The sequence below is a fragment of the Odontesthes bonariensis genome, chromosome 7 (assembly GCF_027942865.1).
Source record: "Odontesthes bonariensis isolate fOdoBon6 chromosome 7, fOdoBon6.hap1, whole genome shotgun sequence".
NCBI lineage: Eukaryota > Metazoa > Chordata > Actinopteri > Atheriniformes > Atherinopsidae > Odontesthes > Odontesthes bonariensis.
Genome location: NC_134512.1, coordinates 41,045,460 through 41,063,345, shown reverse-complemented (window position 1 = coordinate 41,063,345; position 17,886 = coordinate 41,045,460). Strand labels below are relative to the sequence as shown.

The 17,886-nt window shown below is 43.9% G+C and overlaps 1 protein-coding gene across 1 annotated transcript in view; it reads right to left on the bottom strand.

Annotated features, from left to right (window-relative positions):
• Positions 1–2,054: 2,054 nt before the first annotated feature.
• Positions 2,055–17,886, bottom strand: part of lamb4 (laminin, beta 4) — a 94,993-nt gene continuing 79,161 nt past the window's right edge. The window contains exons 29-34 of the mRNA XM_075471235.1: positions 16,987–17,131; positions 15,063–15,270; positions 9,477–9,612; positions 9,223–9,390; positions 6,652–6,805; positions 2,055–2,194 (exon numbers count right to left, since the gene is read on the bottom strand). Coding sequence (XP_075327350.1) covers positions 2,055–2,194; positions 6,652–6,805; positions 9,223–9,390; positions 9,477–9,612; positions 15,063–15,270; positions 16,987–17,131 — 951 coding nt within the window. The remainder of the gene's footprint in view (positions 2,195–6,651; positions 6,806–9,222; positions 9,391–9,476; positions 9,613–15,062; positions 15,271–16,986; positions 17,132–17,886) is intronic.

The window sequence follows — 17,886 nt, the reverse complement described above, 5'->3', positions numbered from 1 at the left end:
GCAGTATTTATTAGAAACATCACCACAACAAGAAGTGCTCTGCAGTATTTATTAGAAACAGCACCACAACAAAAGTACTCTGCAGTATTTATGCCACAACAAGAAGTACTCTGCAGTATTTATACTACAACAAGAAGTACTCTGCAGTATTTATTAGAAACAGCACCACAACAGGAAGTACTCTGGAGTATTTATACTACAACAAGAAGTACTCTGCAGTATTTATTAGAAACAGCACCACAACAAAAGTACTCTGCAGTATTTATGCCACAACAAGAAGTACTCTGCAGTATTTATACTACAACAAGAAGTACTCTGCAGTATTTATTAGAAACAGCACCACAACAGGAAGTACTCTGGAGTATTTATACTACAACAGGAAGTACTCTGCAGTATTTATACCACAACAAGAAGTACTCTGCAGTATTTATACCACAACAAGAAGTACTCTGCAGTATTTATACCACAACAAGAAGTACTCTGCAGTATTTATACCACAACAAGAAGTACTCTGCAGTATTTATACCACAACAAGAAGTACTCTGCAGTATTTATACCACAACAAGAAGTACTCTGCAGTATTTATACCACAACAGGAAGTACTCTGCAGTATTTATACCACAACAAGAAGTACTCTGCAGTATTTATACCACAACAAGAAGTACTCTGCAGTATTTATACCACAACAAGAAGTACTCTGCAGTATTTATACCACAACAAGAAGTACTCTGCAGTATTTATACCACAACAGGAAGTACTCTGCAGTATTAATACTACAACAGGTAGTAAGGTAACTTTATCTGTACAGCACAATTCAACAACAAGTTGATTCAAAGTGCTTTACAGAGACATTAAAACAGTAGAAATAAAAAACATGATTTAAATTTTAAACAAAAAAGAAAGAAATAAGAACAATAGATAAAATCAGATAAAATCAGGAGTTAAAATGTGAATAAGTTTTGAGCTTTATTCAAACGCAGCTGAAAATAGGCGTGTCTTCAGCCTGGACTTAAACACACTGAGTGTTTCAGCTGATCTGAGGCTTTCTGGGAGTTTGTTCCAGACATGTGGAGCATAGAAGCTGAACGCAGCTTCTCTGAAGTCTTTACAGTCTGTCCTCTGATGGACAGGCAGCCGGTGTAAAGACCTCAGAGCTGGACTGATGTGCTCCACTTTTTTGGTCTCAGTGAGGACTCGAGCAGCAGAGTTCTGAATGAGCTGCAGTTTTTAGGTAGACCTGTAAAGATGCTGTTACAGTAATCAAGCCGACTGAAGATGGATGCAGGGACTAGTTTCTCCAGGTCCTGCTGACACATCAGATCCTTTAACCTTGATATATTCTTAAGGTGATAGTAGGCTGACTTTGTTACTGCCTTAATATGTTTTTCCAAATTTAGGTCTGAGTCCATCACTACACCCAGATTTCTGGCCTGGTTGGTAGTTTCTAGGTGTATAGATGGAAGCTCTGTGGTGACCTGTAATCGTTTCTCTTTGGCTCCAAAGACAATTACCTCAGTTTTGTTTTTGTTTAGCTGGAGAAAGTTGTGGCACATCCAGTCATTAATCTCCTCAATGCATTTACCAAGAGCCTGTACAGGGCCTCGGTCTCCTGGTGACATTGTAATATATATCTGCGTGTCATCTGCATAGCTATGGTAGTTTATTTTGTTGTTTTTATAATCTGTGCCAGTGGGAGCATGTAGATGTTAAACAGAAGAGGTCCCAGGATGGAACCTTGGGGAACTCCACATGTGACTCTTGTGTGCTCAGATGTAAAGTTACCTTTTGACACAAAGTACAACAGGAAGTACTCTGCAGTATAAATACTACAACAGGAAGTACTCTGCAGTACTTTTTTTTTTTTTACCCTTGTCCTGTCCAGCATTATGGCAGCAGAATTGTAATCTGAATACCGTTTATGCTAAACACATTTGCTATGCCAAGGGAAGCTTTATGAATGTAAAGCTCCCGTTGATGCCCATCAACTCCTCATTTTTATCTATTTATTTTTGTTACAATAAATTTGCAGTACTAATACTACAACAGGAAGTACTCTATGAGCTGCAGGTGCTGTAGCGTTCAGCTAGGGTGGAAATGTCCTGTTGGAGAGAATCTGCCTTCTCCAGCAGCTCAGACACTTCGGCTTCTCTCTGCTTCTTCATCTCCTGCAGCTGCTTCATTCTCAGCTCCACGTCTGTCAGAAACAGGGTTACAGGAAGTTAGCATAAAACAGGGTTACAGGAAGTTAGCATAAAAACAGGGTTACAGGAAGTGAGCATAAAACAGGGTCACAGGAAGTGAGCATAAAACAGGGTTACAGGAAGTTAGCATAAAACAGGGTCACAGGAAGTTAGCATAAAACAGGGTCATAGGAAGTTAGCATAAAACAGGGTCACAGGAAGTTAGCATAAAACAGGGTCACAGGAAGTTAGCATAAAACAGGGTCACAAGAAGTTAGCATAAAACAGGGTCACAGGAAGTTAGCATAAAACAGGGTTACAGGAAGTTAGCATAAGACAGGGTTACAGGATGTTAGCATACAACAGGGTTACAGGATGTGAGCATAAAACAGGGTTACAGGTTGTTAGCATAAAACAGGGTTACAGGTTGTTAGCATAAAACAGGGTTACAGGATGTTAGCATAAAACAGGGTCACAGGATGTTAGCATAAAACAGGGTCACAGGATGTATAGATAAACCTTTGTTGCCCCAAAGGGAATTTGTCTTGTACTTGGAAGCAACATACAGTATAGCACAAACAGCACATACAGAAAACACACAAGACGTACATATGCAGACAAGACAGAATAACAGACTAATAAATAAATATACAAAGAGCAAGAATTGGCATTTCAGGTGCCTAGTACATATCTTTGGGTGGCTCTCTACTTGAATTTAGCCTGTTAAGCAACTGAATACTCCTGGGCACAAAAGATGTCAGTGCTCTATTTGTTTTCACCTGAGGCATTCTATAACGAAGACCAGAGGGGAGAAGGGAGTACTCAGGGAAGAGGGGGTGAAATGGGTCATCTAATATCCTCAAGGCCAAATTAGTTGTGTTTTTGTCTGTAATGTGACTAATGCTTTTCACCTCAGTACCTGTGATTTTCCTGGCCAATTTTGTGACCTTGTCCAGCATATTCCTGTTCTGGACAGACAGACCCCCCCCCACACTGAATCGCAAAGGTCACAACACTTTGAATAAAAGTTAAATAGAATAATCTTAAAATTGCTGTATCAGCCTTAAAACTACGCAGCTTTCTCAGGAAATAAAATCTTTGTTGTGCCTTTGAATATCTTGCCAGAGGGTTAGCCTTCCATGTTAATTTGTTGTCAATGATGGTACCTAGGTACTTATATTCTTCCACCATACCTATATCATTCCCTTGTAAGGTGACAGGTATAAGAGGGGGCCTTTTCCTAAAATTGATGACCCTTTCTTTGGTTTTCAGAATATTTAAAATCAAGGAATTAGCATTGCACCATTCAAAAAACTGTTCAATTTCTTGCCTGTAGCTTGACTCGTCACCTGTTAAGAAACCAACTAAGGCAGTATTGTCAGCAAACTTAAAGCTGCAGTCTGCAACTCTTTTTCAAGCATAATGCCTGGAACTGTCCGGGGATTCTGAAAGTAGTACATTAAATACCCCAATACAAAAAAAATGAGTTCTCTAGGTCCCTCCAAAGCCAGCAGGTTTGTTTACAAAATTGCAGACCGGACCGGTAAAAGGTAACCAATCAGGTTACGAGCTGGGCTCTGCTGCCTGTCAATCACCGATTGTGCACGCGCGATACAAGGTAGGCTCGTCCCCACGCTTATTTATCTGGACTATTGAACTTCATTACGGGCTAGTCTACTTACTGTGTCTTCCATGATCGCAAATGACAGGTGAGTTGATGAATGAAGAGTCGTGTGGGCGCATCTGGTGTGCACGTAGATGTGCACCAGTTCTCATGTGTTTTGAAGGGGCGGGACAGGAAGTTGAATAACTTTTTATTTTTCGGTTAAAAAATAAGCATTTCTTGCATTTTGCGACTACAGAGGTCACCGTTTTCAACTTCAAGCGTTCTGATAGATCATGTAAACTCTTAAAATGCCAAAAAGTAGGACTTTACGTATGACAACAACAAATCTTGCAGACTGCAGCTTTAATAAGGGAACATTCAGGGGTGTGGCTCACACAGTCATTTGTGTACAATTGGAGAAAGGACACACCCCTGGGGTACGCCCCTGTTTGTGTTGATGGAGGATGACTGGCAGTTGCCTGCCTTAACATACTGTATTCTATCAGTTAAAAAGTCATAAATCCATTTAAGAAGTGAGAGGCTAACTCCCATATTCAGCAGCTTTTCAATAAGGATATGTGACTGAAGCGTATTGAACGCTGATGAAAAGTCAACAAACAGAATACGTACATATGATGAGGGTAATTCCAGATGTTTGTATATTCCATTTAGGAGGGTGGTGATTGCATCTTCCACTCCTCTCTTCTGCCTATATGCAAATTGAAATTTGTCCATTTGAGCAACTGTTTGTTTTTTTAAGTGGGTTAGCACAATCCGCTCCAGACACTTCATTGCTGCAGAGGTAAGTGCCACTGGCCTAAAATCATTTAAAACGGACGGTTTAGGTTTTTTAGGCAGAGGCAGAATTTCTGCTGTTTTCCAAATTTTGGGTACCATATGCGTGTCCAAGGACTTTTGGAACAGTTTGCTGAAAACAAAGCTGAGTTGTTCGTGGCATGAGCTCAGTACCATACTCTGTAGCTTGTCAGGGCCGGCCGCTTTACGGGGTTTCACGAGAGAGAATACCCGCCCCACTTCACTGCAGGCTGACGCTGATTGGTGCGCATTCTATTGCATTATCCAGACAGCTTGGCTCAGTCCTCTCACCGCTCTCCCATCTAGAAAAATGTTCATTCATTGCATTCGCCTCTTCAACAGTGTGTGCCGGGATTTTTTTGCTGATTATTTTGTCCAATCATAGTTTTAATTCCTTTCCATGCCATCCGCGAATTATTGTCCAGTAACAGTTGTTCCACGTTTGATTTATATATTCCTTTGTTATGATTGATTTTCGCCTGTATTTCCCTTTGAATCAACTTCCCCCCGCGTCTATCATTTGCTTTAAACGCTCGTTCCTTTTCCACCAACAGTTTTTTAATATCCATTGTGATCCATGGTTTTGAGTTGCCAAACATTTTTACGCTTTTTGTAGGGATCAGACTATCCACGCAAAAGTTGATATATGCTGTAACTGTCTCCACATGAATGTCCAAGTCGTCACAGTCAAAGACCTCCCAATCTGTACAATCAAAACAGCCTTGCAGAGCTGCCAAACTGTCAGGGTCCCATACAGGCATTGATCTAACTTTGGGCTTCTCTTTTTTGAGTTGCTGGCGGTATGAGGGCAACAGGTAGACCGTATTGTGGTCTGATCTGCCTATTGGTGGCTTACTGGTAGCCCGGTAGGCATTTCTTATGTTGCCGTAGCACAAATCAATGGTTTTTGAACCTCGTGTGGCACATCTGACATATTGTTGATAATGGGGCAATACTGCTGACATGGAACAGCCATTAAAGTCGCCCAGAATTAGCTTGGGGGTGTCTGGTGAGGCTGTCTCCCGGTCTTGAATGTGTTGGTGTATAGCGTCTGCTGCCACCTTGTAATTTGCATCGGGGGGGATGTAAACTAAGCACACAAAGAGTTGACCAAACTCCCGTGGCAAGTATGTGGGTCTAAGGGAAATGGAGAGGAGTTCTAGGTTTGGGGAACTAACAGTATGTCTAATGCGAAATTGTTTACACCATTGTGTATTAATGTACATACAGAGACCGCCACCAATCGATTTTCCAGTGGTTTGATGGTCCCTGTCTAGTCTTATCAGTGTCCCAAATCCTGGGAGGGAAATACTGTCATCATTTACCGAGTTGTTTAGCCATGTTTCACTGAAACATAGAATGCAACTATCCCTGTACTCAAAAAGGTGTTGTGTGGCAGCGTGTAGTTCGTCAATTTTGTTTCTCAGTGCCCTGACATTAGACAGGATGATGGTTGGGAGTGGAGGTTTAAATCCCCTTGCTCGAACTCGCCGGCGGATTCCTCCTCTCGACCCCCGCTTTCTCTGAGTGAGTCTCGATTCTGCTGTAGACCTTAGGCATTCCAGAGGGATATCCGATGCCGGTATCCAATGCTGTTGCGATGTAAAGCCCAACTGTAGTAGCTCCACTCTCCCGTAGATGATCTTGGAGGATTCAGTGCTTATCAGAAAAAGCCAAAGCAGAGTGATCGCCAATAAAAGCCCGAAACAAGCCATGTTATGACCGCTGTCTGTATCAAAATTTAACGATCTTATTTATAAAGCGCAAGCACGCACACATTTAACCCCGACACTTAGAATCGCGTCTCACAACAAACAAACAAACAGACAGAGCTTCCGCATACGTGTCAGCCGCTGAGCAGCGCCACCTCTAATCATAAAACAGGGTTACAGGATGTTAGCATAAAACGGTTACAGGATGTTAGCATGAAAAAGGGTTACAGGATATTAGCATAAGGGTTTAATGGGTTTCATTCAGATGTAGCTTTTGAAAAGATAATGAATTCAAAGTAAAATCATCAGCCTGAGTGTGAGAAATTAAAATCGCAACCTTGTATCTGTATGAGTTTGTCCTCCACCTGTGTCGTCATGTCCTTGGCCTCTTTTAAGATGCTCTTCAGTCGATCCGAAGATTCATCTTGACCAGACTGATTCAAAAGTTTTTGCTTTAAAGCCTGAAACATCTGCATTACATCATCCAGCTGCTGTTGGAGAGAAAGCAGGGAGATGTCACAAATGGAGCCTGGATGCCTGGAGGACGATTGGCTGAAACTAATGTGATCAAAACTGCCAACAATTATGTTTATGTTTATGCATTTAGCAGACGCTTTTAAAAATATATAACATTACAGCTAACATCAAAGCTAACAATACAGCTAACATCAAAGCTAACATCAAAGCTAACATCAAAGCTAACATTACAGCTAACATCAAAGCTAACATCAAAGCTAACATTATAGCTAACATCAAAGCTAATAATACAGCTAACATCAAAGCTTACATTACAGCTAACATTACAGCTAAAATCAAAGCTAACATCAAAGCAAACATTACATCTAACATCGAAGATAACATTACAGCTAACACTACAGCTAACATCAAAGCTAACATCAAAGCTAACATTACAGCTAACGATACAGCTAAGATCAAAGCTAACAATATAGCTAACATTAAAGCTAACGTCACAGCTAACAATACAGCTAACATTTACCCCTTTACTTACTGTCTGTGGGTCTGTAGTACTACCCCCTCCCCTTTACTTACTGTCTGTGGGTCTGTAGTACTATCCCCTCCCCTTTATTTACTGCCTGTGGGTCTGTAGTACTATCCCCTCCCCTTTACTTACTCTGTGAGTCTGTAGTACTATCCCCTACCCTTTACTTACTGCCTGTGGGTCTGTAGTACTATCCCCTCCCCTATACTTACTGCCTGTGGGTCTGTAGTAGTACCCCCTCCCCTTTACTTACTGCCTGTGGGTCTGTAGTACTATCCCCTCCCCTTTACTTACTGCCTGTGGGTCTGTAGTACTATCCCTTCCCCTTTACTTACTGCCTGTGGGTCTGTAGTACTATCCCCTCCCCTTTACTTACTGTTTGTGGGTCTGTAGTACTATCCCCTCCCCTTTACTTACTGCCTGTGGGTCTGTAGTACTACCCCCTCCCCTTTACTTACTGTCTGTGGGTCTGTAGTACTATCCCCTCCCCTTTATTTACTGCCTGTGGGTCTGTAGTACTATCCCCTCCCCTTTACTTACTCTGTGAGTCTGTAGTACTATCCCCTACCCTTTACTTACTGCCTGTGGGTCTGTAGTACTATCCCCTCCCCTATACTTACTGCCTGTGGGTCTGTAGTAGTACCCCCTCCCCTTTACTTACTGCCTGTGGGTCTGTAGTACTATCCCCTCCCCTTTACTTACTGCCTGTGGGTCTGTAGTACTATCCCTTCCCCTTTACTTACTGCCTGTGGGTCTGTAGTACTATCCCCTCCCCTTTACTTACTGTTTGTGGGTCTGTAGTACTATCCCCTCCCCTTTACTTACTGCCTGTGGGTCTGTAGTACTACCCCCTCCCCTTTACTTACTGTCTGTGGGTCTGTAGTACTATCCCCTCCCCTTTACTTACTGTCTGTGGGTCTGTAGTACTATCCCCTCCCCTATACTTACTCTCTGTGGGTCTGTAGTACTATCCCCTCCCCTTTACTTACTCTCTGTGGGTCTGTAGTAGTACCCCCCTCCCCTTTACTTACTGTCTGTGCGTCTGTAGTACTAGCCCCTCCCCTTTACTTACTCTTTGTGGGTCTGTAGTACTATCCCCCCCCCCTTTACTTACCGTCTGTGGGTCTGTAGTACTATCCCCTCCCCTTTATTTACTGCCTGTGAGTCAATAGTACTATCCCCTCCCCTTTACTTACTGTCTGTAGGTCTGTAGTACTATCCCCTCCCCTTTAATTACTCTCTGTGGGTCTGTAGTAGTACCCCCTCCCCTTTATTTACTGCCTATGGCTCGGGCATCTGGTTAGGATGCCTCCTGGACGCCTCCCCGGTGAGGTGTTCTGGGCCTGTCCCACTGGGAGGAGGCCCCGGGGAAGACCCAGGACACGTTGGAGAGACTATGTCTCTCGGCTGGCCTGGGAACGCCTCGGGGTCCCCCCAGAAGAGCTGGAGGAAGTGGCCGGGGACAGGGACGTCTGGTTCTCTCTGCTAAAGCTGCTACCCCCGCGACCTGATCCCCGGACCAGCGGAAGATAATGGATGGATGGATGGGTCTGTAGTACTATCCCCTCTCCTTTATTTACTGTCTGTGCATCTGTAGTACTATCCCCTCCCCTTTATTTACTGTCTGTGCGTCTGTAGTACTATCCCCTCCCCTTTATTTACTGTCTGTGCATCTGTAGTACTATCCCCTCCCCTTTATTTACTGTCTGTGCGTCTGTAGTACTATCCCCTCCCCTTTATTTACTGTCTGTGCATCTGTAGTACTATCCCCTCCCCTTTATTTACTGTCTGTGCGTCTGTAGTACTATCCCCTCCCCTTTATTTACTGTCTGTGCGTCTGTAGTACTATCCCCTCCCCTTTACTTACTGCCTGTGGGTCTGTAGCACTATCCCCTCCCCTTTACTTACTGCCTGTGGGTCGGTTCCCATCCTTAAAGCAGATTCTGCTGCCTCTCTGGCTTCTCTAGCCGCCTTTCTGTTTGTCTCAGTTTTATTCTTCACAGTCTCGGCCTCTTTAAGCAGCTCCTCAGAATGATTCATGAGCTTTGCCTCGATCCCATCCAGTTTGGCTTCAATCTGAAACATCACAGAGCGGACATGTAGCCACAGTGGATAATAGGCAGCTTTGCATCTGAAACATCTGAGATATGTAGATATTTTACATCTTGGATTTGATCTTTGGCTTCATCTATGTTTCTACTGGCCGTCTCCACGTCATCGTTGGCTTTGGACTGAGTTTCATCCGCTTCGAAAATAACTCTGATAATCTCTTTGACATTGATCTCTTTGGTCTGCTCCCTACAAAAGAACCAAAAAAATTAGGTTGTTTCCATGTATAAATACTTTCATTCTGACCATCAGTGATCGATAGGTGCAGAGATCAAAGCAATCATCTGGTAGAGAAATGATTTTCAACAACTTTCTTCCCTTAGGGGTTCGGTCTGTTTGTTCGGAAGCAGAAACAGAAAAGAGGAAAAGTTCTCCCTACCCTTAACCCTATCCCCCTGTACATGGGTTAGGGTTAAGGTAACCCTGGACATGGTTAGGGTTAAGGTGACCCTGGACAAGGTTAGGGTTAAGGTAACCCTGGACATGGTTAGGGTTAAGGTAACCCTGAATTTTCAAGCAAGATGGCGCCGCGGATGGCAGCCACGGTCGTTTGGTGCGCGTTGTTTTGTGTTATTTTGTCTGTTAATAGTGTGTTCTGTTATAATACCGGGGGCTCTTACACCAGAGAAGAGCTCATGAACCTCAGGGACTCAACCCCTGATGATTTACTCCCCACTTTTATCGCCTCATCTGTGGATTTATTGGACATTCTGGTCTCAGCTGCCCTCACCTGTGTTCATGCAGTGAAACGTCGGAGGAGAGGAAAAAGGGCCGGTGCGCTCGTGCGCCTCCGCCGACGCGGACTTCGCACACCGTTACCTGGAATATTTCTCTCCAACGTGCGTTCACTGGGAAACAAAGTAGACGAACTTCAGCTGCTGTTGGCAAGGAACAGAGACTTTTATTCATCTTCCGTTCTGTGCTTCACGGAGACGTGGCTGTGTGGAACGATCCCGGACTCGGCCCTGCAGCTGGCAGGCTTCCAACTCCTGAGAGCGGATCGCAACACAGAACTCAGCGGCAAGAAAAAAGGTGGAGGTCTCTGTTTCTATATTAACAGTAGCTGGTGTAACGACGTGACAGTAATTCAACAGCACTGTTCTCCTGTTCTGGAAACTTTTTCCATAAACTGTAAACCCTTCTACTCCCCCCGTGAGTTCGTTTCATTCATACTGGTCGGTGTTTACATTCCACCGGAGGTTAACGTGCAGGAGGCACAGCGCACACTCGCCGACCAGATACTGTGTGTGGAGCGGACAAACCCGGACTCCTTAGTTATTGTTCTTGGAGACTTTAACAAAGGAAATCTCACCCACGAACTCCCCAAATACAAACAGTTTATTAAATGCCCGACCAGAGAGGAGAACATTCTGGATCACTGTTACACCCCAGTAAGCAGTGCTTATCACGCCGTCCCCAGAGCTGCACTGGGTCAATCTGACCACGCCATGGTCCACCTGATTCCTGCATACAGGCAGAAGTTAAAGCTCTCTAAACCTGTTGTGAGGACATCCAAGAAGGGGACCAGTGAAGCTGTGGGAGATCTTCAGGCGTGTCTGGACTGCACCGACTGGGACATTTTCAGGGCTACTTCCAACAGTCTGGACGAGTTTACTGAGGCTGTCACGTCCTACATCAGTTTCTGTGAGGACATTTGTGTACCATCACGCACCACGGTGAGGTACAACAGCGACAAGCCTTGGTTCACAGCGAAGCTCAGACAGCTACGGTTGGTGAAGGAGGAGGCGTTCAGGAGTGGAGACAGAGGCAGATTTAAAGAGGCCAAGTACAGGTTTAGCAAGGGGGTGAGAGAAGCTAAACGACTGTCCTCTGAGAAAATCCAAAAACAGTTCTCAGCCAACGACTCTGCCTCTGTCTGGAGAGGGCTCAGGCATCTGACCAACTACAAGCCGAAAACCCCCCACTCCCTGGATAATCTCGACCTTGCCAACAGCCTGAATGAGTTTTACTGTCGTTTCGAGAGACAATGGGACAGCCCTGACACCATCCCCCGTGACACCATATCCCAACCCCAGCCCACCAGCCCCTCCCCCCCACCACAGCAACGACTCTCTCCATCCTAGAGAGAGATGTCAACAAGCTCTTTAAGAGGCAGAACCCCCACAAAGCAGCTGGGCCAGACTCTGGCTACGACTACACGAAAACGAAACAAGGTTTTTTTTGAAAACGGGTACGAAAATTCTTGCGACCACACGGCAACGCGCTGCTGTAAAGACTCAGGTCCAGACGAAAACGGATGAAAACGATGAAACGATGCAGTACACACGCCACTGTGTCACGCCACGCTGTGAGACAATAGAGAAGTGTTAAAATTGGCTCACAGCGTCAACGTTTGACTGACGCAAAAACGTTTTAGCTGTAACAATGGAAACGAAACGAGGCCGTTTTCAAACTTTCCCACTCTGGAACCCGTTCTCAAAAACTATCGTTTTGGGGTAGTGGGAACGCCGGCTCCGTGTGGCCGCGACAGCCAAACGATAAGAAAAAGTATCGTTTACAGTGAAAAACGTTTTCGTGTAGCCGCAGCCTCTGTCTCTCCCTCCACCCTGAAGCACTGCGCTGATCAGCTGTCCCCGGTGTTCACAGGCATCTTCAACACATCACTGGAGACATGCCACGTACCATCCTGCCTCAAGACCTCCACCATTATCCCAGTCCCAAAAAAGCCAAGGATCACAGGACTTAATGACTACAGACCCGTCGCCCTGACCTCTGTGGTGATGAAGTCATTTGAGCGCCTTGTGCTTTCACACCTGAAAGCCATCACGGACCCTCTCCTGGACCCCCTGCAGTTCGCCTACAGAGCCAACAGGTCTGTAGACGACGCAGTCAACATGGCCCTCCACTTCATCCTCCAGCACCTGGACTCCTCAGGAACCTACGCCAGGATCCTGTTTGTGGATTTCAGCTCTGCCTTCAACACAATCATCCCGGCTCTGCTACAGGAAAAGCTCTCCCAGCTGAAGGTGCCTGACTCCACCTGCAGGTGGATCACAGACTTCCTGTCTGACAGGAGGCAGCACGTGAGGCTGGGAAAACAGGTCTCAGACTCCCGGACCATCAGCACCGGTTCCCCTCAGGGCTGTGTTCTTTCCCCTCTGCTCTTCTCCCTGTACACCAACAGCTGCTCCTCCAGTCACCAGTCTGTCAAGCTCCTGAAGTTCGCGGACGACACCACCCTCATTGGACTCATCTCTGGTGGGGATGAGTCCGCCTACAGGTGGGAGATTGACCATCTGGTGACCTGGTGTGGGCTGAACAATCTGGAGCTCAACGCTGTTTAAACAGTGGAGATGGTGGTGGATTACAGGAAGAGCCCAGCCCCACCCACCCCCATCACCCTGACAGACTCCCCAGTCCACACTGTGGAGTCCTTCCGCTTCCTGGGCAGCATCATATCCCAGGACCTCAAGTGGGAGCTGAACATCAGCTCCCTCACCAAGAAAGCACAACAGAGGATGTACTTCCTGCGGCAGCTGAAGAAACTCAACCTGCCAAAGACGATGATGGTGCACTTCTACACCTCCGTCATCGAGTCCATCCTCACCTCGTCCATCACCATCTGGTACGCTGCTGCCACCGCCAAGGACAAGGGCAGGCTGCAGCGTGTCATCCACTCTGCGGAGAGGGTGATCGGCTGCAATCTGCCATCTCTGCAGGACCTGTACGCCTCCAGGACGCTGAGGCGTGCAGGCAAGATTGTGGCCGACCCCTCCCACCCCGGACGCAAACTTTTTGAGGCACTCCCCTCTGGCAGGAGACTGCGGTCCATCAGGACCAAAACCTCCCGCCACAAGAACAGCTTCTTCCCCTCTGCAGTTGGCCTCACCAACAAGGCCCGCTGTACCCCCCCTCTGACGTGACCCCTTATCCCCACTGACACTTTATATATTGACGTTATATTAACGTTCTGTCTTGTCTTTCTGTCAGTACAGAGTGCGTTACATTAACGCACTCTTCTTAAAAATACTTTGCACATATTTAAAAAAAAAAAAATGTTTTACATTACTTTATTCTATTATTATTATTATTTATTTATTTTTTTGTCTTGTTCTTATGGCACGAAATAGACCAGGCCAAATTCCTTGTGATGTACATTTACTTGGCAATAAAACCTTTTCTGATTCTGATTCTGAACATGGTTAGGGTTAAGGTAACCCTGGACATGGTTAGAGTTAAGGTAACCCTGGACATGGTTAGGGTTAAGGTAACCCTGGACATGGGTTAGGGTTAAGGTAACCCTGGACATGGTTAGAGTTAAGGTAACCCTGTACATGGGTTAGGGTTGAGGTAACCCTGGATATGGGTTAGGGTTAAGTTAACCCTGGACATGGGTTAGGGTTAAAGTAACCCTGGACATGGGTTAGGGTTAAAGTAACCCTGGACATGGGTTAGGGTTGAGGTAACCCTGGATATGGGTTAGGGTTAAGTTAACCCTGGACATGGGTTAGGGTTAAAGTAACCCTGGACATGGGTTAGGGTTGAGGTAACCCTGGATATGGGTTAGGGTTGAGGTAACCCTGGACATGGGTTAGGGTTAAAGTAACCCTGGACATGGGTTAGGGTTGAGGTAACCCTGGACATGGGTTAGGGTTAAAGTAACCCTGGACATGGGTTAGGGTTGAGGTAACCCTGGACATGGGTTAGGGTTAAAGTAACCCTGGACATGGGTTAGGGTTAAAGTAACCCTGGACATGGGTTAGGGTTAAAGTAACCCTGGACATGGGTTAGGGTTGAGGTAACCCTGGACATGGGTTAGGGTTAAAGTAACCCTGGACATGGGTTAGGGTTAAAGTAACCCTGGACATGGGTTAGGGTTGAGGTAACCCTGGATATGGGTTAGGGTTGAGGTAACCCTGGACATGGGTTAGGGTTAAAGTAACCCTGGACATGGGTTAGGGTTGAGGTAACCCTGGATATGGGTTAGGGTTGAGGTAACCCTGGACATGGTTAGGGTTAAAGTAACCCTGGACATGGTTAGGGTTAAAGTAACCCTGGACATGGTTAGGGTTGAGGTAACCCTGGACATGGGTTAGGGTTAAGGTAACCCTGGACATGGTTAGGGTTAAAGTAACCCTGGACATGGTTAGGGTTAAAGTAACCCTGGACATGGGTTAGGGTTGAGGTAACCCTGGACATGGGTTAGGGTTAAAGTAACCCTGGACATGGGTTAGGGTTGAGGTAACCCTGGATATGGGTTAGGGTTGAGGTAACCCTGGACATGGTTAGGGTTAAAGTAACCCTGGACATGGTTAGGGTTGAGGTAACCCTGGACATGGGTTAGGGTTAAGGTAACCCTGGACATGGTTAGGGTTAAAGTAACCCTGGACATGGTTAGGGTTAAAGTAACCCTGGACATGGGTTAGGGTTAAAGTAACCCTGGACATGGTTAGGGTTAAAGTAACCCTGGACATGGGTTAGGGTTCAGGTAACCCTGGACATCCTCTAAAGCGTCTTTAGTTTTAGTTTCTTCTGATTGTGAGTGGTTGAAAGATTTATATTTCACCGGTGACAGTAAAGATGGTATTCTACTCTTTTGTCATTTATGTCATGTTTTACTCTAAACTTTACGATCAGCTCTGGGATGTTCTCGGGGCGGTTTGGGGGTAAACCTTGACCTGAGTTCCAAAGCTTTCTGCAGCAGCTCCTTTGCAGCCTCAGCATCCTTTTCCAGGTCCTTCAGGTTGTCCTGGAATTCGGTGGCATTGCTAAAAAGATTTTTGATGTCATTGATCATTGATCGGATCCCATCAGGTGACCGTGGAAGCTGGATGCTCAAAACAGCTTTGACCATTTTCTCTATGTCTTCTTGAGGAATGAAGTCATCTGTCAGAGAGGAAACAGGATGAGTTATGATGACAGAGACGGTTTCCTTCAGACAGACACATCGCTCTGTGACCTTTAACCCGACAGCCAAACTTTGGTATTAATAATTTATTTTCCTCTTAGAGGAAAGTTTATTCATGTTTGTTAGCTTTTGTTAGTTTACCCTTATGTCATTAACGCTTCACTAAGAGGAAAACTTAGTCATATTCAAATGGTTTATTAAGACCTATTATCACTGTATAAACTTTAATATTTCCTCTCAGATTAAAGTTTTTTACCCAAGTCCCCTGTAATTTATGGACCATTGAACGGCTTTTTAAATGCTCCCTCTTAGAGGAAAGTTTATCCATGTTTGTTAGCTTTTGTTAGTTTACTCAAATTACCTGTTATAGTTATACCAATCCTACTATTAGCTAACTTTACTTTTACTCTGTTATAGTTATACCAATCCTACTATTAGCTAACTTTACTTTTACTCTGTTATAGTTATACCAATCCTACTGTTAGCTAAAATTACCTGATTGATGTTTGTCACGCCAACTGACAGAACAGCACATCCAAAGCATCACATTCACATTCACAACAATCCAAACAACCAGTCTTCAGCCGGACCTACAGGGGGCAGACCATCAGTGGAACAACCACACCACTGCACCCCAACTGACTTCCTGTTTGGACAGAGCAACTACCTGAAAGACGGCCATTTTAACTTCAGATGAACACATGCAACAGAGGAGAGAGAAGCAAATATTTGTTCAGAGCAAATGCTTGGAGAAAGACAAACAAAAACCAACTAAAGAAACCAAAAAATCCCTCAGTTCACCGGTCAGACGCAACTGGTAGGAGATTTGACTTTCTTAAATACTTACCTTTTGTTTGAATGTAGAAATGGAAGAACTTTGATCCTTCAAATGTGCACATGTGAAATGTTTGTTCTCGGTTGACAACTGACTTTAAGTTGATTGTTTCACTTGTGATTGTTTAGTTTGTAGTTTGAATGTTTGAATTAAATGTGTAGTTTGAAGAGCTAAAACCTTTTTGTTTATTACTTTTTGATTAGTGGCTCAAACTTTTAAACGGTTTGGAAAGGCAAACCTGCCACCTAATTTGACTTATGCTTTTGTTACTCCACTTAAGTTACTTATCTGTTCATCTAACTTACTTCTTACTTAGTTATGAGAGTTGCATTTATTTGTGTTTTGATGTTTCTCCTAAAACTAAACTTAAAGGTTTTGTGGTAAACTTAATGCTAAGATGCTACTAGTTTGGTTTGGATTTCTAGTTAAAGGCAACAGTTGTAATTACTTAGTAATTGATTAGTAATTACTTTATTTTGTATTTTTTACATTTTAATGTTAATTTACTGTTTGTTTAAATTTGAAATAACATATTTTCTGTTACATTCTTGTGTCCAGGTTTTCAAGCTAACTAATTGATTGAGACAACCCCTTCCATCAAGAAAATCAATCCAACAAAAGAACTAGAATAAAACACAAAAAGGGGAAATCATAGTTTGAGTTGTTCCTTGCCCGACCGGGCTTTTTCAAGTTGAAGCTTTACTGAGGGAACCATCAGAACCACCAAAACTTGACAATGTTTTTATTTACCTGTCTTTATGTAAAGCACATTGAGTTGCCTGTGGTATGAAATACACTATATAAATAAAGATTGATTGATTGATAGTGATTGTTACAGACAGTGGGTATGAACACTGACCAATCAGGAACTGTTTGACACGGCGGATGAGCTCTTTGGTTTCATTTTTTTCGCTCTCAAAGGGTCCGATGATGGTGCCGATCCGGTCCTGGAGGTCTCTGGCCTGGTCTTTGGTGTCCTGAGCCAGCATTTTGGCAGCGCTGATCTAGAACAGGACAAATGATGAGAATACTGAGCTGACTCAACGGCATGTTTACCTTAGGCCTCAACTCTGACAGTGTTTAAATCCAGGCTGAAAACAGTTCTATTTAGCTGTGCATATGACACCTGAAAGTATTTTATCTGCACTCTTCACTTTTAAATTAATTAATGATTATTTTTAATGTTTTTTTAAATTTTTATTATTATAATTTTTTCTATTTAAATTTTTTATTTTTTTTAATTTTTAATGATTTTATTGCCTTCTTGTGATTTTATGTAGCTGTGAAGCACTTTGAATTGCCTTGTGTATGAATTGTGATCTATAAATAAAATTGGCCTTGTAAAAAGTGCAAAACAGCAGCTACATTCTGCGGTGTCTTTTGTGTCTACCAAAACAAACAGATGTTTCAGCATTTCTGAGAGCTTATGGTTGGTTTGTGGGCTGCCTGCAGAGCCTGGTGAAAAAGTAGAAGGGTTTGGAAATTTAGGTTACTTGTGCTTAATCTATTTTTTATTTATTCGTTATTTTATTGATTTTATTTTTGATGGAAGTACTTGAATTTACCTGGATTATTTTTAATTTAAGCTATTTTGTAATTAGTTAATTTGAATTTAATGCAGTGATTAGATGAACTCTAATTTGCCTAAAGATGATTATTTTTTGTTTTTTTTGTCTGTCTGATTGAATGCTTGTTAATGAATAAATCGGACGAACTCGACAGTAACTCAGTACTCAGGTAACAGTACTTTTACTTGAGT